This window comes from Eretmochelys imbricata, unplaced genomic scaffold (assembly GCF_965152235.1).
Source record: "Eretmochelys imbricata isolate rEreImb1 unplaced genomic scaffold, rEreImb1.hap1 Scaffold_43, whole genome shotgun sequence".
Taxonomy (NCBI): Eukaryota; Metazoa; Chordata; order Testudines; family Cheloniidae; genus Eretmochelys; species Eretmochelys imbricata.
In genome coordinates, this window is record NW_027554355.1 from 1 (window position 1) to 26826 (window position 26826).

At 65.8% G+C, this 26826-nt stretch overlaps 3 protein-coding genes across 5 annotated transcripts; 2 read left to right on the forward strand and 1 right to left on the reverse strand.

The window, feature by feature from the left end:
* Nucleotides 1–5: 5 nt before the first annotated feature.
* TGM1 (transglutaminase 1) lies at nt 6–14679 on the forward strand (the record flags this gene model as incomplete). Its single annotated transcript, XM_077806986.1, is given in 12 exon segments — nt 6–74; nt 265–372; nt 532–706; nt 2621–2759; nt 2892–2995; nt 3366–3454; nt 3686–3839; nt 5389–5622; nt 5625–5669; nt 7027–7187; nt 13628–13764; nt 14271–14679. Coding segments are annotated over 12 exon segments (1824 nt in total), but the record flags the coding sequence as incomplete, so codon positions are not given.
* Nucleotides 14680–14767: 88 nt separating this feature from the next.
* Nucleotides 14768–19947, forward strand: TINF2 (TERF1 interacting nuclear factor 2). Its single transcript, XM_077806965.1, has 11 exons — nt 14768–15297; nt 15888–16185; nt 16268–16369; nt 17295–17396; nt 17947–18057; nt 18139–18250; nt 18476–18590; nt 18672–18724; nt 19047–19108; nt 19649–19717; nt 19797–19947. Exons 1-11 carry the CDS (start codon nt 14768–14770, stop codon nt 19911–19913), a joined length of 1671 nt encoding a protein of 556 aa, XP_077663091.1. The 3' UTR covers nt 19914–19947.
* On the reverse strand, nt 19937–26675 carry GMPR2 (guanosine monophosphate reductase 2). Of its 3 annotated transcripts, none has more exons than XM_077806969.1 (10): nt 26628–26675; nt 25489–25739; nt 25210–25329; nt 24253–24336; nt 23718–23891; nt 22987–23068; nt 22449–22555; nt 22101–22143; nt 21860–22019; nt 19937–20550 (listed from the first exon to the last, which is right to left on the reverse strand). In XM_077806969.1, exons 2-10 carry the CDS (start codon nt 25573–25575, stop codon nt 20361–20363), a joined length of 1047 nt encoding a protein of 348 aa, XP_077663095.1. In that variant the 5' UTR covers nt 25576–25739; nt 26628–26675; the 3' UTR covers nt 19937–20360. The 3 variants fall into 3 exon arrangements, with proteins under 3 accessions (XP_077663095.1, XP_077663094.1, XP_077663097.1); XM_077806968.1 differs by having other exon boundaries at nt 26537–26639; XM_077806971.1 differs by lacking the exon at nt 26628–26675 and adding an exon at nt 25810–26506.
* Between the last annotated feature and the right edge of the window lie 151 nt (nt 26676–26826).

Genomic DNA, 26826 nt, shown 5'->3' on the forward strand with positions numbered 1-26826 from the left:
TGCTCAACGAGAGCGGGCGGATCTACTACGGCACCGAGAGCCAAATCGGGGAGCGCACCTGGAACTACGGGCAGGTGGGACCGAGGGGCAGGGATGGGGGGGTCCTGGAGCAGGAGGGGGATGGGGTAGGGCATACCCCAGGGGAGGGGTCCTGGGGCAGGAGGAGGAGAAGGGAGGGGGATGGAGGAGGGGGCACCCCAGGAGAGGGGTCCCCGGGCCGGAGGGGGCTATTCGGCGCTGACCCCCGTCTCTTCCCCCCCCCAGTTTGACCGGGGGCTGCTGGACGCCTGCCTGTACATCCTGGACCGGCGCGGGATGCCCCACTCGGGGCGCGGGGACCCCATCAGCGTCTCCCGCGTCGTCTCCGCCATGGTGAGTGGAGGAGGGGCCCATGGGCGGGGGGGCACCTCCACCCCCCCATCCCATCCCATCCCGACCTCCACCCTCCGCGCCTGTCTGTCCCTAAAGTCCCTCCCCTGACCTTTCTACCCCCCCTCACCGCTCTCTCTCCCCCCCCCCGGCGTGGGGCAGGTGAACTCCCTGGACGACAACGGGGTGCTGGTGGGGAACTGGACGGGTGACTACTCCCGGGGCACCAACCCCTCGGCCTGGGTGGGCAGCGTGGACATCCTCCGGCAGTACCACCGGACCGGCTACCCCGTCCTCTACGGCCAGTGCTGGGTCTTCGCCGGCGTCGTCACAACTGGTAATCAGGGCGCACCACTGCCCCCCACTGGCCACTGCGGGGGCACCACCTGGGGGAGCACCGGGCCTGGCTGGCCACCAGGGGGCACCGCTGGGGGGGAACACGCCAGGCCTGGCTGGCCACCAGGGGGCACCGCTGGGGGGGAACACGTCAGGCCTGACTGGCCACCAGGGGGGCACCGCTGTGCGGGAACACGCCAGGCCTGGCTGGCCACCAGGGGGCACCGCTGGGGGGGAACACGCCAGGCCTGGCTGGCCACCAGGGGCACCGCTATGCGGGAACACGCCAGGCCTGGCTGGCCACCAGGGGGCACCGCTGGGGGGGGGAACACGCCAGGCCTGGCTGGCCACCAGGGGGCACCGCTGGGGGGGAACACGCCAGGCCTGGCTGGCCACCAGGGGGCACCGCTGTGGGGGAACACGCCAGGCCTGGCTGGCCACCAGGGGGCACCGCTGTGGGGGAACACGCCAGGCCTGGCTGGCCACCAGGGGGCACCGCTGTGCGGGAACACGCCAGGCCTGGCTGGCCACCAGGGGGCACCGCTGTGGGGGAACATGCCAGGCCTGGCTGGCCACCAGGGGGCACCGCTGTGCGGGAACACGCCAGGCCTGGCTGGCCACCAGGGGGCACCGCTGGGGGGGAACACGCCAGGCCTGGCTGGCCACCAGGGGGCACCGCTGTGGGGGAACACGCCAGGCCTGGCTGGCCACCAGGGGGCACCGCTGGGGGGAACACGCCAGGCCTGGCTGGCCACCAGGGGGCACCGCTGGGGGGGAACACGCCAGGCCTGGCTGGCCACCAGGGGGCACCGCTGTGCGGGAACACGCCAGGCCTGGCTGGCCACCAGGGGGGCACCGCTGTGGGGGAACACGCCAGGCCTGGCTGGCCACCAGGGGGCATTGCTGCGGGGATGCGCTGCCAACTGGTCACTCGGGGGCATTGCCGGGGGGGGCGTGCTAGACCAGCAGACCACTGCGGGGGGGGACACCACCTCTGGCCAGCTGCCGGGGGACACCACGGGGGGGTGGGGGGGATGTGCTGTCTCCCACTAGCCATTGGGGGGCAGTGCTGGGAGGGAACACGCTGCCCGCACTGGCCACTAGGGGGCACTGCTTTGGGGGAACACGCCAAGCCTGGCTGGCCACCAGGGGGCACCGCTGGGGGGGAACACGCCAGGCCTGGCTGGCCACCAGGGGGCACCGCTGGGGGGGGAACACGCCAAGCCTGGCTGGCCACCAGGGGGCACCGCTGGGGGGAACACGCCAGGCCTGGCTGGCCACCAGGGGGCACCGCTGGGGGGGGAACACGCCAAGCCTGGCTGGCCACCAGGGGGCACCGCTGGGGGGAACACGCCAGGCCTGGCTGGCCACCAGGGGGCACCGCTGGGGGGGAACACGCCAGGCCTGGCTGGCCACCAGGGGGCACCGCTGGGGGGAGGTTGTGGTCTGACTGGTCAGTAGGGGGCCGAGGGAATGAACGAATGGGAAGCGGGAAGGAAAGACGAGAGAGAGAAGCACTGGCCGGGAGAGGAAGAATAGAGGGAATGAAAAGCAAGGAGAGGGGATGAAAGCAGGGCTTGAGAGAAGGAGGGAATGGAGGAATGCAGAGAAAGGAGGACTAGAAGGAAAGAAGAGAGGCGTGGGGGGCGGAAGGAGAGGAGGAATGAAACAACCGAGGGAAGGGAAGAGAGAGCGAGACGGAGGGGATGGAGACAGATGGAGGATGAAGGAGGGGAGGGAGGAATGAAGCGATGGAGGGGAAAGAGGGAGGGAGGAAATGAATGAATGAAAGAATGGAGGGAAAGAATGAAGAGGCCAGACAGGGCTAGCGCTGGGGGGATCCTGCAGGGGGTAGGGGGGCTGTGTCCCTCCCGACAGCCCGACACACACCCCCCCGTTCTGCCCCCCTCCCCAGTCCTGCGGTGCTTTGGGATCGCCACCCGCACGGTCACCAACTACAACTCGGCCCACGACACGGACGTCAGCCTCACCATGGACATCTACTTCGACGAGAACATGAAACCGCTGGAACGGCTCAACGCCGACTCCGTCTGGTGAGGGGGCGGCCACCGGGGGGCAGCTCCCGGCTACTCCAGTAGGAGGCGCTGTGGAGAGGGAGGCATTGGCTGTGGGGGGGAGAAGAGGGGCTCTGATGCAACCGGTAACCCCCCTGGTCTGCCCCCCAGGAATTTCCACGTGTGGAATGACTGCTGGATGACCCGGCCCGACCTGCCCTCGGGGTATGATGGGTGGCAAGTGGTCGATGCCACCCCCCAAGAGACCAGCAGTGGTGAGTGGGGGGCAGAGGGGGTGGAAGCAAGGGGGTGGAGGGCAGAGGAAGAAGGGGGAGGGGAGAAGAGGGGGAGGCTGAGAAATAGGTTTGAAGGCGAAGCCAGGGGATGAAATGGGGGGGGTCTTGGACAGAGGGGTCCCCTTCTGCTGGAGCGTGAGAAGCCCCCTCCCACAATGCACCTCCCCAAGGGCGCACTTCCCCTCTGGTGGTGTGATCCAGTGTTGGGGAGTTCCCCAGGACAACAGGAATGTGGCTTTTGGGGCCCTAAGCCCCACAGGGGCTGTTGGGTGTGACTGTGTGTCTCCCACCCCCACTACCTCTTCCCCCAATCCTGCCCCTATCTGACCCCCTTAACCTCTCCCCCCAGGTATCTTCTGCTGCGGGCCCTGCTCGGTGGAGGCCATTAAAAAAGGGCAGGTGTATCTGAAGTACGACGCACCCTTCATCTTTGCTGAGGTATTGGGGGGGGAGGGCAAAAAAGTCTGCTCCCCCCAAAGATGAACATCAGTATTTGGGGGGGAGGGGGGCTGTGAAGGGGAGGGGTCTCCGTGGGGGCAGGGTCTCTCTGTGGGACCCCGTGTTGGGGCGGGGTCTCTCCCTAGGGGCTGCGAAGGGGCGGGAACAGTCCATGGGGGCTGTGAAAGGGAGGGGTCTCCATGGGGCGCTGACCCAATCCCCGCCCCCCAGGTGAACAGCGACAAGGTTTACTGGCAGCGCCAGGCCGATGGCACCTACAAGATCGTCTACGTGGAGGAAAAGGCCATCGGGCACCTGATCAGCACCAAGGCCGTGGGCTCCCACCAGCGTCACGACATCACCGATCTCTACAAGCACCCTGAGGGTATGCGTCGGGCACGGGGGGGGGCCGCGCCGGGGGGGGCCGGGCCCCCCCCGCACCGCCTTACACACTCACATGTGCACACTCAGCCACGCAGGCTTTCATCCTTGCCGGGCACGCCTGCTCATGGCACCTCGGCTGCATTTGCACACTGGCTCTGGCATGCCGCACACGCCCTCTCCTGCACGAGCATGCTCACTGTTGCATGCTTCACATGCCCTCTTCTTCATTTGCACACTCACTCTTGCACGCTCCTTTGGACTCTCTTACGTATATAGCCACTCACTGGGCACTCTTGTCCTCTCTCACCATCCTGTTTGCACGCTCAAGTGTCAGTGTTTGCAGGCTCCTGTCTGCATGTCTTGCGCACTCCATTTGCATGCTTGCCTGCTGGTTTTGTTTGCACGCTCGTTCTTGTGCCCTCACCCGTCCAGGTTTGCGTGCTCCCGTCTCCCTGGGCGCTGTCGATCCATTGTACGCTCCATCCCTGGACCCCGCCCATCGCCGTCTGCTTTCTTGCTGCACACCGGCAGGAGTGAGACGCTCAGTGCGACCACGCTCTCCGGGAAGCTGGCCTGTGCAGAGTTGTGACACTCCCCACACACGGAGCATTTCCAGGAGGATTTGACCCCTACCAACCCACCCTGTCGGGCCAGTTCCCTTCGTGTTTGTTCTGGGTCTTGGCTCATCTCCGAGTTGGAGAATGGCATTCCAGGGGCCAGGCCGGCCCCTCCTCGGCACACGCTGAGAGCTGGACTGAGCGTGGCCGGATCTGGACACCTTTCCTCGCCGCTTGTGCCAAACACGGGCCTGGGCTAGCGTCGGGTGTGCGGGTGAGCGGAATGCGTGGGGGAAAGAGCCGCAGCGAGCTCCTGCAACAGCCGAGCGCTCATATACCGAGGTACACACTAACCTGACACAGATGTGTTGGCTAGCTTTGCACACGCAACCATGCTTGCACACTCACTTTTCCACGTGTGTACGCTCACCTGTGCGCCCCAAGCACGTTTCCACGCTCGCTTATTGGCCTTCCCACGCCCTCTTGTGCACTCACGTTTGTGTTTGAGCACTCACTTTTCTGCTTGCACCCATACGTTCATCTGCATGCTTGCTTGGTCACTGTTGCACACTTACTCATGCGATGTGCACACATCTGTTCACATGCTCCGTTTTCTGCACGTGAACTCTCTCATTCTTCCACAGACGCATTTCCACACAGTCGCACCCCTACACTGCGCACTGATTTGCACTGATTTGCACATGTTAGCACACCCACAATCCTGGTCATGATCATTTCCCCTGCATTTGCACGCTCATTCGTGCACACCCACTTTTGTTTCTGAATTTACACACTTGCACTCGCCCATTTCTGTTGGCACACTCATCCATTTCTCTTTGCACACTCACCTTCTTATACGCCCTGGTGTTTGCACACCCATGCATGCTCAGGCACTGCTGTTTGCGCACAAGCGCCCACCCTTGCACAAGGACACTGGTCCCGGCGGGGGAGGCCCAGCTCCCACCCTCGCTGACTCCTCGTGGCCCCCCCCAGGCTCGGAAGCCGAGCGGCAAGCGGTGGAGACGGCGGCACGGCACGGCACCAAGGCGCACATCTACAAGAACAAGGAGTGGGGCGAGGACGTGTCGCTGAGCGTGGAGACCTCCGAGGCCATCATGGGCCAGGACGTGAGCATCCAGGTGGCCCTGAGTAACCGGGGCAGCAGCAGTCACAGCGTGGCCCTCAGCCTGCACCTGGCCCCCATGTTCTACACGGGCGTGACGGGAGCACCTTCAAACAGGAGAGCCGGCAGGTGCAGATCCCGCCGGGAGGAGGTGAGCCCCGGCCCCCTGCAGCCCTGATCCCCCTGCAGGCCTGATCCCCTGACCCCCCACCAGCCCCAAGCCCCCACCCCCCTGAACCCCAACCCCCTGCAGCCCTGGCCCCCTGACACCCAGCGCACCCGCGCAAACCCCAACCCCCTGCAGCCCTGGCCCCTGGCCCCAAGCCCCCACCCCCCTGAACCTCAATCCACCTGCAGCCCTGACCCCCAGCCCACCCCCCAAACAGCGATCCCCCTGCAGCCCTGAACCCCTGCCCCCTACAGCCCTGATCCCCTGACCCCCAGCCCACCTCCCCAAACCCCAACCCCCTGCAGCCCTGATCCCCTGGCCCCCTGCAGCCTGAACCCCCACCCCCTGTAGCCCTGAGCCCCCGGCCCCTAGCCCACACCCCGAACCTCGACCCCCCGCTAGCCCTGATCTCCTGCAGCCCTGATACCCCGATCCCCAGCCCACACCCCAGAGTCTCTGAACCCTGATCCCCCAGCCTGCAATCCATCCCCCTGAACCCCAACCGTCTGCAACCCTGACCCCCAATCCATCCCCTGACCCCAGCCCAAATCCTCCAGTTCTTGAAGCCACAAAACCACTCACCCACCTCCCAAAGCCTGACCTCCTAGCCCCCAGGGAATCCCCCTGAATCCTGACTCCCTGCAACTCTGATCCCTGGGCCCCGCGCTCCCAACTCACCCCCAAATGCCTCTGAACCCCGATCCCCTGAAACCCTGGTCCACAATCCATTCCCCTGATGCCGGATCCCAAATCCCCCCAGCTCTAAACCCCCAAAACCTCAATCCACACCCCTGAATCCCAATCTCCTGAGCCCCACGGTTCCCAACCTCTTATCTCCCCATCACGAACCCACAAATCCACCCTGTCTTCTAAGTCTCAGTCCACACCCCCACATCCCTGTGAACCCCAATCTCATCTCTTGCGCAGCCAAACCCCACCTAGCCCCCAAAGTCACCCTGAACCTCCAGCTTCTGAACTCCCCAATCCCCTGCACGCCGATGCCCAGCCCCCCAGAACCCCAAACTACGCCGAGGTGACCCAAAGCAACTTCAAACAGGACCGGCTCCTGCCTGGCAAAAAATGGGTACCTCCAAACCCATCCCTCCAGGGCCCCCCAAACCTTCTCCCCCAAGTCTCCCCAAACCCAACCCACCACTGTATATCCCCCTGAACCCTCAAACCCAGCCCCTGATCTCAGAAGCCCCCCACACACCCCCGATCCCCTCCTGACCCATTGATCCTCTCAGCCCCGGCCCCTCCATGACCCTGGGTGCCCCAGCCCTTGACAGCTGCCCCCTGCCCCCACCGGGCTCTCTGACCCCCTCCTTGCCCCCTGCAGCCCAGTCCGTCCGCATGGTGGTGTCCTATGCCGAGTACCAGCCCCACCTCGTGGACCAGGCGGCCCTCATGCTCAGCGTCTCGGGGAAGGTGGCTCAGACCGGGCAGGTACTCGCCAAGCAGCACAGCTTCCGCCTGCGCACACCAGACCTGACGCTCACGGTAAGGGGGCCCGGACGCCTGGGTTCTCTCACTATGGGGGGGGTCTGACGCTCACGGTAAGGGGCCCCGGACGCCTGGGTTCTCTCACTATGGGGGGGGTCTGACGCCTCGATTCTCTCACTATGGGGGGGGGTCTGACGCTCACGGTAAGGAGCCCGGACGCCTGAGTTCTCTCACTATGGGGGGAAAGTCTGGCGCTCAGGCTAAGGGGGCCCGCACGCCTGGGTTCTCTCACTATAGGGGGGGTCTGACGCTCACAGTAAGGGACCCGAACGCCTGGGTTCTCTCACTATAGGGGGAGAGTCTGGCGCTCACGGTAAGGGGGCCCTGACATCTGGGTTCTCTCACTATGGGGGGAGAGTCTGGCGCTCACGGTAAGAGGGCCCGGACGCCTGGGTTCTCTCACTATGGGGGGGGGGTCTGATGCTCACGGTAAAGGGCCCGGACGCCTGGGTTCTCTCACTATGGGGGGGGTCTGGCGCTGACGGTAAGGGGGCCCGAACGCCTGGGTTCTCTCACTATGGGGGGGGGGTCTGACGCTCACGGTAAGGGGCCCGGACGCCTGGGTTCTCTCACTATGGGGGGAGAGTCTGGCGCTCACAGTAAGGGGCCTGGACGCCTGGGTTCTCTCACTATGGGGGGTCTGACGCTCACGGTAAGGGCCCGGACGCCTGGGTTCTCTCACTATGGGGGGGGTCTGACGCTCACGGTAAGGGGCCCAGACGCCTCGGTTCTCTCACTATGGGGGGGGTCTGACGCTCACGGTAAGGGGCCCGGACGCCTGGGTTCTCTCACTATGGGGGGAAGTTTGGCACTCAGGCTAAGGGGGCCCGGACGCCTGGGTTCTCTCACTATAGGGGGAGAGTCTGGCGCTCACGGTAAGGGGGCCCTGACATCTGGGTTCTCTCACTATGGGGGGAGAGTCTGGCGCTCACGGTAAGAGGGCCCGGACGCCTGGTTCTCTCACTATGGGGGGGGTCTGATGCTCACGGTAAAGGGCCCGGACACCTGGGTTCTCTCACTATGGGGGGGGTCTGACGCTCACGGTAAGGGGGCCCTGACACCTCGGTTCTCTCACTATGGGGCGGGTCTGACGCTCACGGTAAGGGGCCCGGACGCCTGGGTTCTCTCACTATGGGGGAGTCTGACGCTCACGGTAAGGGGCCCGGACGCCTCGGTTCTCTCACTATGGGGGGGGTCTGACGCTCACGGTAAGGGGCCCGGACGCCTGGGTTCTCTCACTATGGAGGGAGAGTCTGACGCTCACGGTAAGGGTGCCCAGACGCCTGGGTTCTCTCACTATAGGGGGGATCTGACGCTCACAGTAAGGGGCCCGAACGCCTGGGTTCTCTCACTATAGGGGGAGAGTCTGGCGCTCACGGTAAGGGGGCCCTGACATCTGGGTTCTCTCACTATGGGGGGAAAGTCTGGCACTCACGGTAAGGGGGCCCGGACGCCTGGGTTCTCTCACTATAGGGGGAGAGTCTGGCGCTCACGGTAAGAGGGCCCTGACATCTGGGTTCTCTCACTATGGGGGAGAGTCTGGCGCTCACGGTAAGAGGGCCCGGATGCCTGGGTTCTCTCACTATGGGGGCGGGGGTCTGACACTCACGGTAAAGGGCCCGGACGCCTGGGTTCTCTCACTATAGGGGGGGGTCTGACGCTCACGGTAAGGGGGCCCGGACGCCTGGGTTCTCTCACTATGGGGGGAGAGTCTGGTGCTCACGGTAAGGGGGCCCTGACACCTGGGTTCTCTCACTATGGGGGGAAAGTCTGGCGCTCACGGTAAGAGGGCCCGGACGCCTGGGTTCTCTCACTATGGGGGGGGGGGGGGTCTGACGCTCACAGTAAGGGGCCCGAACGCCTGGGTTCTCTCACTATAGGGGGAGAGTCTGGCGCTCACGGTAAGGGGCCCGAACGCCTGGGTTCTCTCACTATGGGGGGGGTCTGGCACTCACAGTAAGAGGGCCTGGACGCCTGGGTTCTCTCACTATGGGGGGGTCTGGCGCTCACGGTAAGAGGGCCTGGACGCCTGGGTTCTCTCACTATGGGGGGTCTGACGCTCACGGTAAGGGGCCCGGACGCCTGGGTTCTCTCACTATGGGGGGAAAGTCTGGCGCTCACAGTAAGGGAGCCTGGACGCCTGGGTTCTCTCACTATGGGGGGTCTGACGCTCACGGTAAGGGGCCCGGACGCCTGGGTTCTCTCACTATGGGGGGGGTCTGACGCTCACGGTAAGGGGCCTGGACGCCTGGGTTCTCTCACTATGGGGGGAAAGTCTGGCGCTCAGGCTAAGGGGGCCCGGACGCCTGGGTTCTCTCACTATAGGGGGGGTCTGACACTCACAGTAAGGGGCCCAAACGCCTGGGTTCTCTCACTATGGGGGGAGAGTCTGGCGCTCACGGTAAGAGGGCCCGGACGCCTGGGTTCTCTCACTATGGGGGGGGGTCTGACGCTCACGGTAAGGGGCCCGGACGCCTGGGTTCTCTCACTATGGGGGGGCCTGACTCTCACGGTAAGGGGCCCGGACGCCTGGGTTCTCTCACTATGTGGGGGTCTGATGCTCACGGTAAGGGGGCCCGGACGCCTGGGTTCTCTCACTATGGGGGGAGAGTCTGGCGCTCACAGTAAGGGGCCTGGACGCCTGGGTTCTCTCACTATGGGGGGTCTGACGCTCACGGTAAGGGGCCCGGACGCCTGGGTTCTCTCACTATGGGGGGGGTCTGACGCTCACGGTAAGGGGCCCAGACGCCTCGGTTCTCTCACTATGGGGGGAGTCTGAAGCTCACGGTAAGGGGCCCGGACGCCTGGGTTCTCTCACTATGGGGGGAAAGTTTGGCGCTCAGGCTAAGGGGGCCCGGACGCCTGGGTTCTCTCACTATAGGGGGAGAGTCTGGCGCTCACGGTAAGGGGGCCCTGACATCTGGGTTCTCTCACTATGGGGGGAGAGTCTGGCGCTCACGGTAAGAGGGCCCGGACGCCTGGGTTCTCTCACTATGGGGGGAGTCTGACGCTCACGGTAAGGGGCCCGGACGCCTGGGTTCTCTCACTATAGGGGGAGAGTCTGGCACTCACGGTAAGGGGGCCCTGACATCTGGGTTCTCTCACTATGGGGGGAAAGTCTGGCACTCACGGTAAGGGGGCCCGGACGCCTGGGTTCTCTCACTATAGGGGGGGTCTGACGCTCACAGTAAGGGGCCCGAACGCCTGGGTTCTCTCACTATAGGGGGAGAGTCTGGCGCTCACGGTAAGGGGGCCCTGACATCTGGGTTCTCTCACTATGGGGGGAGAGTCTGGCGCTCACGGTAAGAGGGCCCGGATGCCTGGGTTCTCTCACTATGGGGGCGAGGGTCTGACACTCACGGTAAAGGGCCCGGACGCCTGGGTTCTCGCACTACGGGGGGGGTCTGACGCTCACGGTAAGGGGGCCCTGATGCCTGGGTTCTCTCACTATGGGGGGGGGTCTGACGCTCACTGTAAGGGGGCCCGGACGCCTGGGTTCTCTCACTATGGGGGGGGGGGTCTGACGCTCACGGTAAGGGGCCCGGACGCCTGGGTTCTCTCACTATAGGGGGGGGTCTGACGCTCACAGTAAGGGGCCCGAACGCCTGGGTTCTCTCACTATAGGGGGAGAGTCTGGCGCTCACGGTAAGGGGGCCCTGACATCTGGGTTCTCTCACTATGGGGGGAAAGTCTGGCACTCACGGTAAGGGGGCCCGGACGCCTGGGTTCTCTCACTATAGGGGGGGTCTGACGCTCACAGTAAGGGGCCCGAACGCCTGGGTTCTCTCACTATAGGGGGAGAGTCTGGCGCTCACGGTAAGGGGGCCCTGACATCTGGGTTCTCTCACTATGGGGGGAGAGTCTGGCGCTCACGGTAAGGGGGCCCTGACACCTGGGTTCTCTCACTATGGGGGGGTCTGACACTCACGGTACGGGGCCCGGATGCCTGGGTTCTCTGACTATGGGGGGGTCTGATGCTCACGGTAAGGGGCCTGGACGCCTGGGTTCTCTCACTATGGGGGGGGTCTGGCGCTGACGGTAAGGGGGCCCGGACCCCTGGGTTCTCTCACTATGTGGGGGGGGGTCTGACGCTCACGGTAAGGGGCCCGGACGCCTGGGTTCTCTCACTATGGGGGGGGGGGTCAGACGCTCACAGTAAGGGACCCGGACGCCTGAGTTCTCTCACTATGCGGGGGCGGGGGGGTCTGACGCTCACGGTAAGGGGGCCCGGACGCCTGGGTTCTCTCACTATGGGGGGAGAGTCTGACGCTCACGGTAAGGGGGCCCTGACACCTGGGTTCTCTCACTATGGGGGGGGTCTGACGCTCACGGTAAGGGGGCCCTGACGCCTGGGTTCTCTCACTATGGGGGGGTCTGACGCTCACGGTAAGGGGCCCGGACGCCTGGGTTCTCTCACAATGGAGGGAGAGTCTGACGCTCACGATAATGGGCCCGGACGCCTGGGTTCTCTTACTATGGGGGGACCGTCTAGCGCTCACGGTAACTGGGCCCGGACGCCTGGGTTCTCTCACTATGGGGGGGATCTGACGCTCACGGTAAGGGGCCCGGACGCCTGGGTTCTCTCACTATGGGGGGGCCTGACTCTCACGGTAAGGGGCCCGGACGCCTGGGTTCTCTCACTATGGGGGGTGGGGTCTGGCGCTCACGGTAAGGGGGCCCTGACACCTGGGTTCTCTCACTATGGGGGGGTCTGACGCTCACGGTAAGGGGCCCGGACGCCTGGGTTCTCTCACTATGGAGGGAGATTCTGACGCTCACGATAAGGGGCCCGGACGCCTGGGTTCTCTCACTATGGGGGGAGAGTCTAGCGCTCACGGTAAGGGGGCCCGGACGCCTGGGTTCTCTCACTATGGGGGGGGGTCTGACGGTCACGGTAAGGGGGCCCTGACGCCTGGGTTCTCTCACTATGGGGGGGTCTGGCGCTCACGGTAAGGGGCCCGGACGCCTGGGTTCTCTCACTATGGAGGGAGAGTCTGACGCTCACGATAAGGGGCCCGGACGCCTGGGTTCTCTCACTATGGGGGGAGAGTCTAGCGCTCACGGTAAGGGGCCCGGACGCCTGGGTTCTCTCACTATGGGGGGAGAGTCTAGCGCTCACGGTAAGGGGGCCCGGATGCCTGGGTTCTCTCACTATGGGGGGGGTCTGACGCTCACGGTAAGGGGCCCGGATGGCTGGGTTCTCTGACTATGGGGAGGTCTGATGCTCACGGTAAGGGGCCCGGACGCCTGGGTTCTCTCACTATGGGGGGGTCTGACGCTCACGGTAAGGGGGCCCTGACACCTGGGTTCTCTCACTATGGGGGGGGTCTGACGCTCATGGTAAGGGGGCCCTGACACCTGGGTTCTCTCACTATGGGGGGGGTCTGACGCTCACGGTAAGGGGGCCCTGACACCTGGGTTCTCTCACTATGGGGGGGGTCTGACGCTAACGGTAAGGGGGCCCTGAAGCCTGGGTTCTCTCACTATGGGGGGGTCTGACGCTAACGGTAAGGGGCCCGGACGCCTGGGTTCTCTCAGTATGGGGGGGTCTGGCGCTCACGGTAAGGGGGCCCGGACGCCTGGGTTCTCCCACTATGGGGGGGGGTCTGACGCTCACGATAAGGGGCCCGGACGCCTGGGTTCTCTCACTATGGGGGGAGAGTCTAGCGCTCACGGTAAGGGGGCCCGGATGGCTGGGTTCTCTGACTATGGGGGGGTCTGACGCTCACGGTAAGGGGTCCCTGACACCTGGGTTCTCTCACTATGGGGGGGGGTCTGACGCTCACGGTAAGGGGGCCCTGACGCCTGGGTTCTCTCACTATGGGGGGGTCTGACGCTAACGGTAAGGGGCCTGGACGCCTGGGTTCTCTCACTATGGGGGGGTCTGGCGCTCACGGTAAGGGGGCCTGGAAGCCTGGGTTCCCTCACTATGGGGGGGTCTGACGCTCACGGTAAGGGGCCCGGACGCCTGGGTTCTCTCACTATGGGTGGAGAGTCTGACGCTCACGGTAAGGGGCCCGGACGCCTGGGTTCTCTCACTATGGGGGGGGTCTGACGGTCACGGTAAGGGGCCCGAACCCCTGGGTTCTCTCACTATGGGGGGGTCTGACGCTCACGGTAAGGGGCCCGGACGCCTGCGTTCTCTGACTGCCGGGGGGGCCCAGACACCAGTGTCCTCTGACTATGGGGGGAAACCTGACCTGACACTTGAGTTCTCTGAGTGCTGGGGACAGCCCGGACACCTGGGTTCTTGCACTGTGGGGGTCAGGGGGAACCTGAGGCTCACAGTAAAGGGGGGTCCAGGTGCCTGGATTCTCTCACTGCAAGGGCAGGTGAATCGACAGGACCAAGACACCTGGGATTGCTTGGGGGTGGGGGGCTGTGTGGGGGAGGACGAAGCTGGCCCGGACACCTGGGTTCTCACCTCTCTCTCTCAGGTGCTGGGCCCAGCTGTGGTGGGCAAGGAGACCCAGGTGCAAGTCCTCTTCAAGAACCCACTGCCCCAGACGCTGACGGGTGCGGTCTTCCACATGGAGGGGTCGGGGGTGTCCAGCCCCAAGGCCACAACCTTAGGGTGAGTGATCCCCCCACCCTCCTCCGCTCCCACTCCTCTCTGAGAGCCAGGGATGGAACCCAGGAGTCCTGGCTCCTAGGCCCACACCTCTAACCACTAGACCCCACTATCCTCCCTGAACAGGGGAGAGAACCCAGGAGTTCTGGCTCCCAGTCTCCCCACCCCCTGCCACTCTAATCACTAGACCCCCCCCCTTCCCTGAGCCAGGGATGGAACCCAGGAATCCTGGCACCTGGCCCCCCTGTTCTAACCACTAGACCCCATTCTCCTTCCTGAGCTGGGGAGAGAACCCAGGAGTCCTGGCTCCTAGTCTCCCCACCCCCTGCCACTCTAATCACTAGACCCCCTCCCTTCCCCTCCCCTCCCCTCCCCTCCCCTAGCCAGGCATGGAACCCAGGAGTCCTAGCACCCAACCCACTTCCCCTTGCTCTAACCGCTAGACCCCCTTCCACTCCCAGGGCTGGGACGGAACCCGGGCGCCCTGACCCCTTCTCCTCTGCCCACAGGACCATCGGTGGGCACCAGACGATCTCCTTCCGCCAGACATTCGTGCCGCTCCGGGCCGGGCGACGCCAGCTGGTGGCCAGTCTGGACAGCCCCCAGCTCTCCCAGGTCCACGGGGTGGTGACCGTGGATGTAGCCCCGGCCGCAGGGGGCCAGCCGGCCCCCGCCCGCAGCTCCCCGGCCCGGGGCTCCCCGGCCCCCGCCCGCAGCTCCCCGGCCCGGGGCTCCCCGGCCCCCGCCCGCAGCTCCCCGGCCCGGGGCTCCCCGGCCCCCGCCCGCAGCTCCCCGGCCCGGGGCTCCCCAGCACGGGGCTCCCCGGCCAGGGGCTCCCCGGCCAGGGGCTCCCCCTCGCGCCAGCCAGACCCCCGGAACTCCCCCGCCCGTCGCCGAGACCCCGGCCGGGCCGGCTGAGCCCCACAGGGGCACAGGGGTGCTCTGTGCCGCGGGCGGGAGCGGGGCGTCTGCCCACCCCACCCCCGACCCCTCCAGCGGCGTTGAAATGCGGCTCCATCCACCCACACTCCCCCCTCGCCGCCCCGTCTCCACCCAGCCAGCCCCCGCTGAAGTCCCCCCCGCTGCCGTCCCGCCCGCCGCGGACCCATCGCCCCTGCTTTCCGCCCGCCGCGCAGCGAGGGAGCGGCTCGGCCCCCCGGCGGAGGCGGATCGGGCCGGGGCCGGGGCCGGGGCCGGGGCGCTCCCGAGCCGGGGGGACCCGGCGGCGCCCCGCGCTCTGGTCGTTGTTTGCAATAAAGCGTTTGCCGCAGACTCCCGCCTCCGACGTTTTCTCCGCCCGCGGGGCCGCCGGGGGCAGGATCCGGCCGCGGCCAGCAGCGGTTCGGCGCCGCGGGACGCAGGGACCCGGGGGGGGGAGGGGGCGCGGGGCGGTCCCAGCCCAACGGGGCGGAGCCACCCGCGATGGGGGGCGGGGGCACGAGGAAGGGGCGGGGCCTCCCATAAGGGGCGGGGCTGCGGCTGGAGTCAGGTTAATTCGGCCGCCTCCGGCCCCGACTCGCGCAACCCGACCCGGAAGTGACGTAGGGAGACTGGCCCGACGGCGGGCGGTGCGAGCGGCGCGGGCCAGGAAAAGCCGCCTGCGGCCCGGGCCGGGGCCAGCCATGGCCGGAAGTGACGTGGGAGAAAACGGGTGAGCGGCGGTGGGCGCAAGAGGGTCCGGGGACGGGGACACGAGGGGCGGGGCCGGCGCTGGAAGCGGGGTGGGGGGCGGGGCTATTGGGGTTGACAGTTGGGCGGGGCAAGAGAGGGGGCGAGGCACTGGGGCGGGGAGGGGCTAGAGAGAGGCGGGGTAGAGTAGGGCGTGTCCAGAGGCTGGAGGTGGGGCGGGGCTAGAGCAGGGCCGGGTGGTGGGGCGGGACTAGAGGAGGGGCGGGGCAATAGGGATGGAGGTGGGGCGAGGGAGGAGCTAGAGAGGGGGCAGGGCGGGGCTAGGGGCCTGGAGGCGGGGAGGGGGTGGGGCTAGAGAGAGGCAGGGTCGAGAAGGGGCGGGGCAATAGAGATGGAGGGGGTGGGGGCGGGGCGAGAGAGGGGGCAGGGCAGTGGGGCTGGAGGTGGGGCAGGGGAAGGGCTAGAGAGAGGCGGGGTAGAGGGGGGCGGGACAATAGGGATGGAGGTGGGGCGGGGAGGGGCCTGGAGGTGCAGTGCAGGAGACACTCTGACCCCCCCCTTTCGGTCTCTCTCCCCCCAGGTGGGTGGCGGGGGGCAGCGCGCCGGCCCCCCCCCCGCCAGGACCCCTGCGCCCCCCTGCGGCTGGCCGCGGCGGCCGCCTGGCAAGTGGTGCGGGCGCGGCAGGTGCGCGACTTTCCGCGGGTGCTGGGGCTGCTGGAGGCCGTGGGGCAGGCGGCCCCCGACGTCGTCTGCTTCCGCCACTACGCCCGGCTGCGCCTGGGCCTGCAGGCTGCGGTAAGGGGGGGGCAGCTGTCCCCGCCCCCCCGCCTCCCCCCCAGCTCCGGCCGCTAGCCCAGTGTGCTCTGCTCCCCCGCAGGTGATCATGGGGATGCTGCAGGAGGAGCAGCCGGACGGGAAGATCTACCACGCCGTGGACACCTACTTCCCCGAGGGCGAGCACCAGCGCCACCCACTGGCCGTGAGTGCCGCCCTGCAGCGGGGAACGGCTCCCTGGGCACCACGGGGCACTAGGGGGCGCTGTGCTGCGGGGAGGGGGGGGGGGGCCTCAGTGGGGCGCTCTCCCCCCACACTCAGTGCTGTCACTAGGGGGCGCTGTGCGGGGGGGGCTCAGTGGGGCGCTCTCCCCCCACACTCAGTGCTGGCACTAGGGGGCGCTGTGCTGCAGGGAGGGAGGGGCTCAGTGGGGCGCTCTCCCCCCACACTCAGTGCTGGCACTAGGGGGCGCTGTGCTGCGGGGAGGGGGGGGCTCAGTGGGGCGCTCTCCCCCCACACTCAGTGCTGTCACTAGGGGGCGCTGTGCTGCAGGGAGGGAGGGGCTCAGTGGGGCGCTCTCCCCCCACACTCAGTGCTGGCACTAGGGGGCGCTGTGCTGGGGGGGGCTCAGTGGGGCGCTCTCCCCCCACACTCAGTGCTGGCACTAGGGGGCGCTGTGCTGTGGGGGGGGGGCTCAGTGGGGCGCTCTCCCCCCACACTCAGTGCTGGCACTAGGGGGCGCTGTGCTGTGGGGGGGGGCCCAGTGGGGCGCTCTCCCCCCACACTCAGTGCTGTCACTAGAGGGCGCTGTGCTGCGGGGAGGGGGGGCTCAGTGGGGCGCTCTCCCCCCACACTCAGTGCTGGCACTAGGGGGCGCTGTGCTGTGGGGGGGCTCAGTGGGGCGCTCTCCCCCCACACTGAGTGCTGGCACTAGGGGGCGCTGTGCTGCAGGCAGGGAGCGCTCTCCCCTGGCAATTAGAGCTGGCCCTGTGTGGCAGTAGGGGGCGCTGTGGGTGGGGTGGCTGGTTCCCCTGCCGTCTTGCTGCTGGGCGCCACGCTGCACCCTACAGGTGGCTGCATTTCAGCAGCTGCTTGGACCCAGGGCCTCACATCTGCTGCCCCCCGCCCAGACCCCCCGGGACCTACGCCTGGTGGGAGAAGCCCAGGAGACCTTCCGGGAGCTGGTGCTGGGGCTGCTGAGCGACCGGCAGCGTCGGGAGACCTACGTGGAGGTGAGCTGGGAGGGGGCGTGGCCTGCAGGGGCTCTGGAGGATACAGGGGGTGAGGAATTGGGGTGCTGCAAGGTGGGTGTGTTGGGGGCGCTGGTGGGCTGTGCTGGGGAGTGCAGAGGGTTGGAGACATGGGGGGCTATTCTGGAGTGCAGGAGGTTGGGGGGCACAGGGAGTTGAGGGGCTGCACCAGGGGTGTAGCAGCTTGGGGGGGGCTGTGCCAGAGGATGTGGGCGCAGGGAGCTGGGGGGCTGTGTCAGGGGGTTGGGGGCACACAGCTGGGGGGCTGTGCTAGGGAGCACATGGGGTTAGGGAGCACACAGGGGGCTGTGCCAGGGGGGCACAGGAGGTTGGGAGCACAAGGAGCTGTGTGAGGGGGTTGGAGGGCTCAGAGAGTTGGGGGTCTATGCCAGGGGGCACACAGGGTTGGGGGGGCCCAAAGGGGCCGGGGCTGTGCTGCATGCCACATGGGGGGCACAGAGAGCTGGGGGGCTGTGGCCAGGGCACACGGTGTTGGGGGGTCCGCACGCTGACATCTGTGCTCTCGCGGCAGGAACAGCTGGAGGCCGAATACGGGGAGCCCTTCCTGGGGGGGCTGGAGGGGCTGCTCTACGAGTATCTGGTGCGCCTGGAGAGCTCCCTGTCCCCGCCCCAGCTCCAGCAGGTATGAGGAGGGAATGGGGGGGAGCGGGAAGGAAGCGGGGGTCAGTTCTGGATCCCACACTCTAATCCCCCCTCCCCTCAGCTGCAGGACGTTGCCTGGAGCGAGTGCCCCCTGGCTGGGTCCCCCCAGCACCCCCCCCAGCTCGGCGTCCTGGCCCAGTACCTCACCGACATGGGCCACCACCAGCCCACGGGTAGGCGGGGCTTTGGAGGGGGCAGGCGGGTGGATGGGAGTGCCTGGGGGTGGGGCAGGTGGCTGGGTGGGAGTGTTTAGGGGGCGGGGCGCGTGGGTGGGAGCACTTAGGGGTGTGGCATGTGGCTGGGTGGGAGCGCCTGGGGGTGGGGCAGGACTCATGGGGCAAGACATGGGGGGGCAGAACTCATCCCAGGCTCCACCCACTTCCCTTCTCCCCCCCCAGGCGTGGTGACCAGCACACCCTCCCTGCCCCAGCCGGGGGCGGAGCAGCCACTGCCCAGGACGCCGGGGTCCCACCAGACGCAGAGCCAAGAGGGGGCGGCGCCCACGCAGGAAGAGTGAGTCTGTCTCCTCCCCACTCCCTGTCCCCTCTCACCTTCCACCCCACCCTGCTCACCCCCTCCCCTCTCTCCCCCCAGGATGCCCCCCGACCTTGGCCTGCACTGCCAGCCGCCCGGAGAGCAGGACCTGGGTAGGTATCGGCCGCTCGGAAAGGGGGGAACCCAGGCGGCCGGGTGGGGTCCCCCAACGCAGGGACCAGGACAGGGAGGAACCCCGGGTTGACATTCCCTGGCCTTTTCCCCCCGCCCCCACAGGAGCAGGGGCCAGTGGTGAACCCAGGAGTCCGTGTGTATGTCCCCACCCCCATGCCAGGAGGAACCAGGAGCCTGGGTGTGTCGTGGTGAACCCTGGGGGGGGTGCACGTGTCCCCATTCCCACGCACCCCTGCGAGACCGAGGATGGGTTGAACCCAGGCGTCCGGGGCCCCATGTGTAACCCCCTGCTCCCTCCAGACACAAGCAGGGACATCGTGTGGGAGTCGGAAGAGGAGGAGAGCTGCTGCCCCCGCAGGAAGGTGAGCGGGGGGGGGGGTGGGGGGGCACAAGACACTGCCAGGGCTCAGGCTAGTGCAGAGCAGCTTGGGGGTCTGGGGGCTCAAGGGGAGCAGTTGGAGCTTGGGGGTGGTCAGGGGGCTCTCAGGGGGCTTCAGTGGTCACTCAGGGGGGTTCAGGGGTCATGTGGGGTGCCTGGCTCTCAGGGGGCCAGGCTCTCACACTGGGGTTCAGGGGTAACTTGAGGGCGCAGGCTCTCAGGCTGAGGTTCAGGGGTTAGGCGGGGGGCCTGGCTCTCAGGCTGGGGTTCAGGGGTCACTCGGGGGGGCCAGGGTCTCAGGGGGCTTCAGTGGTCACTCAGGGGGGTTCAGGGGTCATGTGGGGTGTCTGGCTCTCAGGGGGCCAGGCTCTCACACTGGGGTTCAGGGGTAACTTGAGGGCACAGGCTCTCAGGCTGAGGTTCAGGGGTTAGGCAGGGGGCCTGGCTCTCAGGCTGGGGTTCAGGGGTTCCTTGGGGGGCCTGCTCAGACTCCATCACTCACACACGCCCCCGTCGCCCCCAGGCCAGCTACCAGCGCACGCGGCACAACACTCTGATCCCCACTTTCTCCGACCACCTGGACCCCCAGCAGGTGAGTGACCCTCCGTGTGCCCTGGGGACGAGGGGCGCTCCTGTGCCCCCCCTCACCCACTCTCCCTCTCTCTCTGCAGGTGCCCTGGCTGCTGCGCTCCCGGGACCCTGCCCCCTCTAAGGGGGGCAGCTCCCCCACCCCACGGCACAGATGCGTCAGCCTCCGGAGGGTGCCCCACAAAGCCTCTTATTGGTGACACCAAATAAATATGGCACATGATTCAGCCCGGTTCCCCGCCTCAGTCTCCTTTATTTGGGGGGTGCCCCATAGCCCACCTCTGGCGGAGCAGGGGGAGATGACCTTTGGGGGGATCGGTCCCCAGGAGGAGACGGGGAGGGAATTAGGGGTCCCTTCTGCCCCCCTTAACGTCAGGGGCTGCTCCAGGGAATGGAATGATCGGGGAAAATTCGAAGAGCCCTGGGCTCTGTCCCCTCCATCCTGGGGGGGCAGGGCTGAGCACTGCTGCTCCCATGCTTTCAGGAGGGAAATATTGGGGTGCCCAGGGCAGGGGCTTCCTCGTGGCTGGGCCTCAGCCCCTCAAAGAGGGGGATTAATAGGCAAAACTCCTCAGGGTGGGGCCTCCTCGAAGTTGGGGTTCATTATGGGGCCCTGATCCTCTGGAGCTGGGGTGTGCTGGGGGCCCCTAATCCCCTGCCCCGAATAGGGGGGGCCCCTGAGGGGTGACGCGGATGAAGGTGGTTCGGCGGCTCAGCTCCTTCAGCTTCGCGGCGCCCACATAGGTGCAGGTGGAGCGGAGCCCGCCCAGCATGTCCCGCAGCGTGTGCCCCACGGCGCCCCGGAACGGCACCTCCACCGCCCGGCCCTCCGACGCCCTGCGGGGGAGAGGGTGAGAGCCCCACGGCGCCCCTCAGGAGGAGAGCATGAGAGCCGCCCGGCCTCCCCCACCCCGCCCTCCGACGCCCTGCGGGGGAGTGTGAGAGCCCCACGGCGCCCCTCAGGAGAGAGCCTGGCCTGCCCCACAGCACCCCGGAACGGCACCTCCACCGCCCGGCCCTCCGACGCCCTGCAGGGGAGAGGGTGAGAGCCCCACGGCGCCCCTCAGGAGGAGAGCATGAGAGCCGCCCGGCCTCCCCCACCCCGCCCTCCGACGCCCTGCGGGGGAGTGTGAGAGCCCCACGGCGCCCCTCAGGAGAGAGCCTGGCCTGCCCCACAGCACCCCGGAACGGCACCTCCACCGCCCGGCCCTCCGACGCCCTGCGGGGGAGAGGGTGAGAGCCCCACGGCGCCCCTCAGGAGGAGAGCATGAGAGCTGCCCGGCCTCCCCCACCCTGCCCTCCGACGCCCTGCGGGGGAGTGTGAGAGCCCCACGGCGCCCCTCAGGAGAGAGCCTGGCCTGCCCCACAGCACCCCGGAACGGCACCTCCACCGCCCGGCCCTCCGACGCCCTGCAGGGGAGAGGGTGAGAGCCCCACGGCGCCCCTCAGGAGGAGAGCATGAGAGCCGCCCGGCCTCCCCCACCCCGCCCTCCGACACCCTGCGGGGGAGTGTGAGAGCCCCATGGCGCCCCTCAGGAGAGAGCCTGGCCTGCCCCACAGCACCCCGGAACGGCACCTCCACCGCCCGGCCCTCCGACGCCCTGCGGGGGAGAGTGTGAGAGCCCCACGGCGCCCCTCAGGAGGAGAGCATGAGAGCTGCCCGGCCCCCCCACCCTGCCCTCCGACGCCCTGCAGGGGAGTGTGAGAGCCCCACGGCGCCCCTCAGGAGGAGAGCATGAGAGCCCCCAGGCACCCCCCAGGAGAGAGCCTGGCCTGCCCCACAGCACCCCGGAACGGCACCTCCACCACCCGGCCCTCCGACGCCCTGCGGGGGAGAGTGTGAGAGCCCCACGGCGCCCCTCAGGAGGAGAGCATGAGAGCCCCCAGGCGCCCCCCAGGAGAGAGCCCAGCCTGCCCCCACAGCGCCCTCCAACGTCCTGCGGGGGAGAGAAAGAGAGCCCCACGGCACCCCTCAGGAGGAGAGCCCATCCCCAAAGCACTTCCCGGGAAGAGCCCAACCTGTCCCACCTCCACCTCCTGCCACTCCTGCCAGGGGGATAGTACCCCCTGGGACGATCCCTGCCCTCCCCACACAGGCCCTGTCCCACTCTCACAGCGCCCCCTGCAGAGCGAGCCTGGTCCATACCTGTACTCTGCCACTCCCCCAGCATATTTCTTCATGGCCACGTCGGAGCTCATCCCATAGAAGAGTTTGTATTTCTTGCCCCCCCTCTCGATCAGCTCCCCCCCTGACTCCGTGTGTCCTGCCAGCATCCCCCCTAGCATGACAAAGTCTGCACCGGCACCTGCAACCACAAGAGGGGGGCTAGTGAGGAAACAGGACCCCCAGCTCGCTCAACCCAAGGTGGGAGGTGGGCTGCACTTACCAAACGCCTTAGCCACATCCCCCGGGCAACTGCAGCCCCCATCCTAGGGGAGAGAGACAGAGAGAGCAATCAGGAGGGGAAACTGAGGCACTCCCCTGCTCAGGCCAGCCATGGAACCCAGGAGACCTGGCTCCCAGCCTCCCTGCTCTAACCACTGGACCCCGCTCCCCTCCCAGAGCCGGATAGAACCCAGGAGTCCTGGCTCCCAGTCCCCTGCTCTAACCACTGGTCCCCGCCTCCCCTCACCGGATAGAACCCAGGAGCCCTGGCTCCCAGTCCCCTGCTCTAACCACTGGCCCCCCTCCCCTCCCCTCGCTGGATAGAACCCAGCCATCTGGTGCTGCTCACCGAGATGATGTGCCCGTTGAGGCCATGGGCTGCATCGGCACATTCCAGAACAGCGCTCAGCTGGGGGTACCCCACCCCTGTCTTCTTCCGAGTGGTACAGACCGAACCTTGACACAGCAGGGATGGGCATCAGTGCCCACCAGTGGGCGAGAGCACCCCATAATGGGCGATCCCCCATCCTGCTGAGATGGTCCGGTTCCCTCCATCCCCTGGAGTGTGTGTATCCCCCTCACCCTGCTGAGATGGTCCAACCCTCCCCAGGGTGTGTGTATCCCCCTCACCCTGCTGAGATGGTCCAACCCTCCCCAGGGTGTGTGTATCCCCCGCATCCTGCTGAGAAGGTCCAACCCTCTGCAGGGGGTGTATCCCCCCACACCCCCCATCATGCTGAGATGGTCCAGCCCTCCCACCCCCCTGGGTGTGTATCCCCCCATCACGCTGAGATAGCCCAGCCCCCCCCCCGGGGGTGTGTGTATCCCCCCCATCATGCTGAGATGGTCCAGCCCCCCAGGTTTTAGCCCCGCCCCTGTCCAGTCACCTGGTCCGATGCCCACTTTGATGATGTCGGCGCCAGAGAGGATCAGCTCCTCCACCATCTCCCCTGTCACTACGTTCCCGGCCTGCAGGGAGAGCAGGGAGCCCTCAAGTCCCCACATGCCCTGGGGTGGGGGGCAGTGGAGCGTACCATCATGGTGGGGAGGGCTGTACATACCAGGGGTGGGGTTCATACCATGATGTGATTGACAGGGGAGTATGTACCATAGTGGTGGTGGTGGTCGGGGGAGCGGGGGCAATGGTGTGATTGACAAGGGGTACATACCATGAGGGTGGTACCAGCTGGGGGCAGTATGTACCACCATGTTGTGACTGGAAGGGATGGGGCGGTACGTACCACAATGATGCCACTGGTGGGGGAGAGGGCAGTAGTACAATGATGGTGGTAAGCAGGCTGGGCTGGTACGTACTATCACTGTATGACTGATGGGGGTGGGGCGGTACATACCATGATTGTATGGGTGGCAGGGGAGAAGGTGGTACATACCATGATAGTGGTACTGGCAAGGGTGGGGCAGTACGTACCATGATGGTGGTACTGGCGGGGGTGGGGCAGTACATACCATGATTATATGACTGGTGGGGGTGGGGTGGTACGTTCCATGATTGTATGACTGACAGGTGGGAGAGGCACGTACCAGGATGGTGGTACTGGTGGGGGTGGGGCAGTACCAACCATGATTGTGTGACTGACGGGGGTGAGGCGGTGCGTACCATGATGGTGTGGTCGGGGAAGCGTTTGCGCACGTCCCGCAGGAACTGGACAAAGTGCTCCGAGTAGCCGTTGGCCACGTCCAGGCAGATGTAGCGCACCTGGGGTAGGGCCTCCAGGATCTTCTCCAGCTGCTCCAAGTCTGAGGGGCTGGTGCCTGAACTAGCCGCCACGTGCTGGAGAGAGACACTGATGTGAGGACACTCCGAGACAGAGACCTCCAGGGGTAAGACCTGGGGAGGAGGGAGTTGGGATGGCTTCCTGGGGCAATACGGGGAGAGTGGGGTGATCCGTGGGGGAAGGGGACTCCCTGGCAGTGGGGTACTGGGATTGTTTTCTGGGGAGAGAACATCCCCCCAAAGGCAATAAGGAGGGAGTGGGGAGGGGATGGGATGGCTCCCCATAGGGCAGGAGACGGCCCTGGGGCAGTTGGGGGAAAGCGGGGGCTAGGATGGCTCCCAGGACAGCATCAGGGTTGATTCCCCTGGAGGTAGTTGGGGGGGTGGGGCCAACACCCCCCACCCCCACCCCATGCACCTGCAGGCAATCGGGCTCCCGGGCAGCAAACTCCTTCCACTCCTCCAGCTTGTAGTGCTTGTGGATGGCAGTAAAGAGTGAGAACTGGGGAGAGAGGAGGATATAGGGGTGTGACACTGAGCAGAGGGACACCCTCACCCCGACATCCCATCATAATGGAATAATCCACCAAGAGAAAAGATCCCCCCCACACCCAAATGGAATTGCCAACCAGGAACAGAGATATCCTTCCACCCCATGTAATGGAACAACCCACCAAGAAGATATAATGGAACAGAGAAAAGAAAAGGAGTTCTTGTGGCACCTTAGAGACTAACCAATTTATTTGAGCATGAGCTTTCGTGAGCTACAGCTCACTTGTATCTGATGAAGTGAGCTGTAGCTCACGAAAGCTCATGCTCAAATAAATTGGTTAGTCTCTAAGGTGCCACAAGAACTCCTTTTCTTTTTGCGAGTACAGACTAACACGGCTGTTACTCTGAAACCAGAGAAAAGAAAATTCTTCCCCTTGCTATAATGGAACAGCCCACCAGCAGGTGAGAATATTTCAGCCCAAAATCATAGTCATGAACTCCCCTTCGTATAGTGGAAGATTCCAGGGGACACCCTGATTGTTGATTGGCTGTGCACTTAATCAGGTGGTTTACAGTGCTGCTTCAGCCTTGAGGGGGTGAGGGGGGGATCCCTAATGCTGATTGGCTGGGAAGTCAATCACATGGCTTATAATGCTGCTACAGTCCTGCAGGGAGGAGAGGGGATCCCTGATGCTGAATGGCTGGGGCAGTTAATCACATGGTGTATGACTTGCCCCAGGGTTGGTTGGGGGGGGAGATCCCCAGTGCTGATTGGCTGGGAAGAAGAACACATGGGGGTGTGTGGATCCTCTTTGCTGATTAGCTGGGGAATCAGTGATGCTGCTGCTACAGGAGATGGCTGGGGGATCCCTGGGTCAGGTACCTTGCAAAGGGCTTTGGCCATCTCAAAGGTGCCTACAGTGTCCATGTTGGCGGCGATGATGGGGATCCCACTATACTTCTGGTGCGAATTGCGGAAGGTGAACGATCGGAGGAGATCCACCTATGCCAGAGAGGGAGAGAGGCGCTAGCAGGGCACCCAGAGGAAGAACCCTAAGGGTGTACCATATCTGCCCCCAGCCACTCAGGGATAGGCTGTGGGTCTCCCCCCAGGAAGGCCTGGGGACTCCTAGCAGAGCGAGAGCCGGGCTGGGGCACTCACCTCGCTCCGGGATTTCAGGGTGCTGCGCTTGGGTCTCAGCAAGACGTCCTTGAAGTCCAGTTTGATGTTGTTATCGATGTGCGGCATGGTCGGGGAGGCAGAGTCTGTGGCTCAGGACAGGCTGGGGAGACTCCTCCACAATCCCAGAGGCCCCAGGGGACCCCACTCCAGCCCTGGCACCCTACCCTAAGTGCCTTACTGGGGCGTGAGGCTCAGCAACCAGGCGTCCATCATGAATCCAGTGCGGCACTCTGAAGCAGAAAGGCAGAAGGGTGACTGGCTAATGATAAGACAACAAACCCCCAGATCTGATGGCCTCACCTGAGGCGACTCCCCGTGGGTCTCGTGCGTGGTGGGTTCTGGCTCAATGTGTTGGAGGGCAAGTTGCCAGAGATCCCAGAGTGAGGTCAAGTCTAACAGTCCCAATTCTGGGTCCTTATCCCCACCACAACCTCTGACCCCAGCATAACTTCTGACACCACTGCTAACGACAGTTCTGCCTCAACAGCCGACCCCCACTGGATCTCTGGCCCCACAGTGACCCCCATCTAGTTCACGACTTCTGTCCCCTTCACAATCTCAGCCCCCACGGAAACCCCTGACCAGGGCGTAACCTCCATGTTGTGGCCTTCCACCTGTGACCTCTGACCCCTTTGGAATGCTGATTTAGATACCGCCATGACCTCTGACCCCATCACAGCCTCCTTCCTGCAGTGCAAACTGTGTCTCCCTGGTAACCGCTGACCCCACGGCTGCCTCTGTGACCTCTGACCCCCTCACCAGTGTCTCAACCTGGCCCAGCCCATCTCGCCATTGGGGGCTGAGCCTGGGCGCTGACCCGAACACCACCCCCGCCAGGCCACCCCTTAAAGGGCCGGCATGACCAACGCCAACCCTGTGTCAACACCCCTGTCCGCCACCCCACTCTGCGGCAGGCCTGGAACCCAGACTGGCAACGCGGAGTTAATTTTGTGGGGGGCCCATAGGTGGGCCGGTGCGGGCCCCACTTCCGGTGCGCCCCTCCCCCTCCACTTCCGGTGGTGGCTACCAGCGCCCGGGAACGATCGACCGCTCCGCAGCCAACGGTTCCTCCAGCGCCCCGCCCCTTGCCCAGGCCGCTGCCGCGCGCGGTGCCTTACGGGAGGGGCGTGGGCGGCCGGCGGGACTACATCTCCCGTGAGGCTGGGCAGCCATTTTGTGTGCGCGGCGCCTCATGGGAAATGCAGTCCGGCCCATTGCCGTTCTGAAAGACTAGTGGGTGTGAGCAGACTACAACTCCCATCATGCACCGCGAAGGCGGGGGGTGTTTTATTTATCATGCTCCTTTGCACCTCCCGC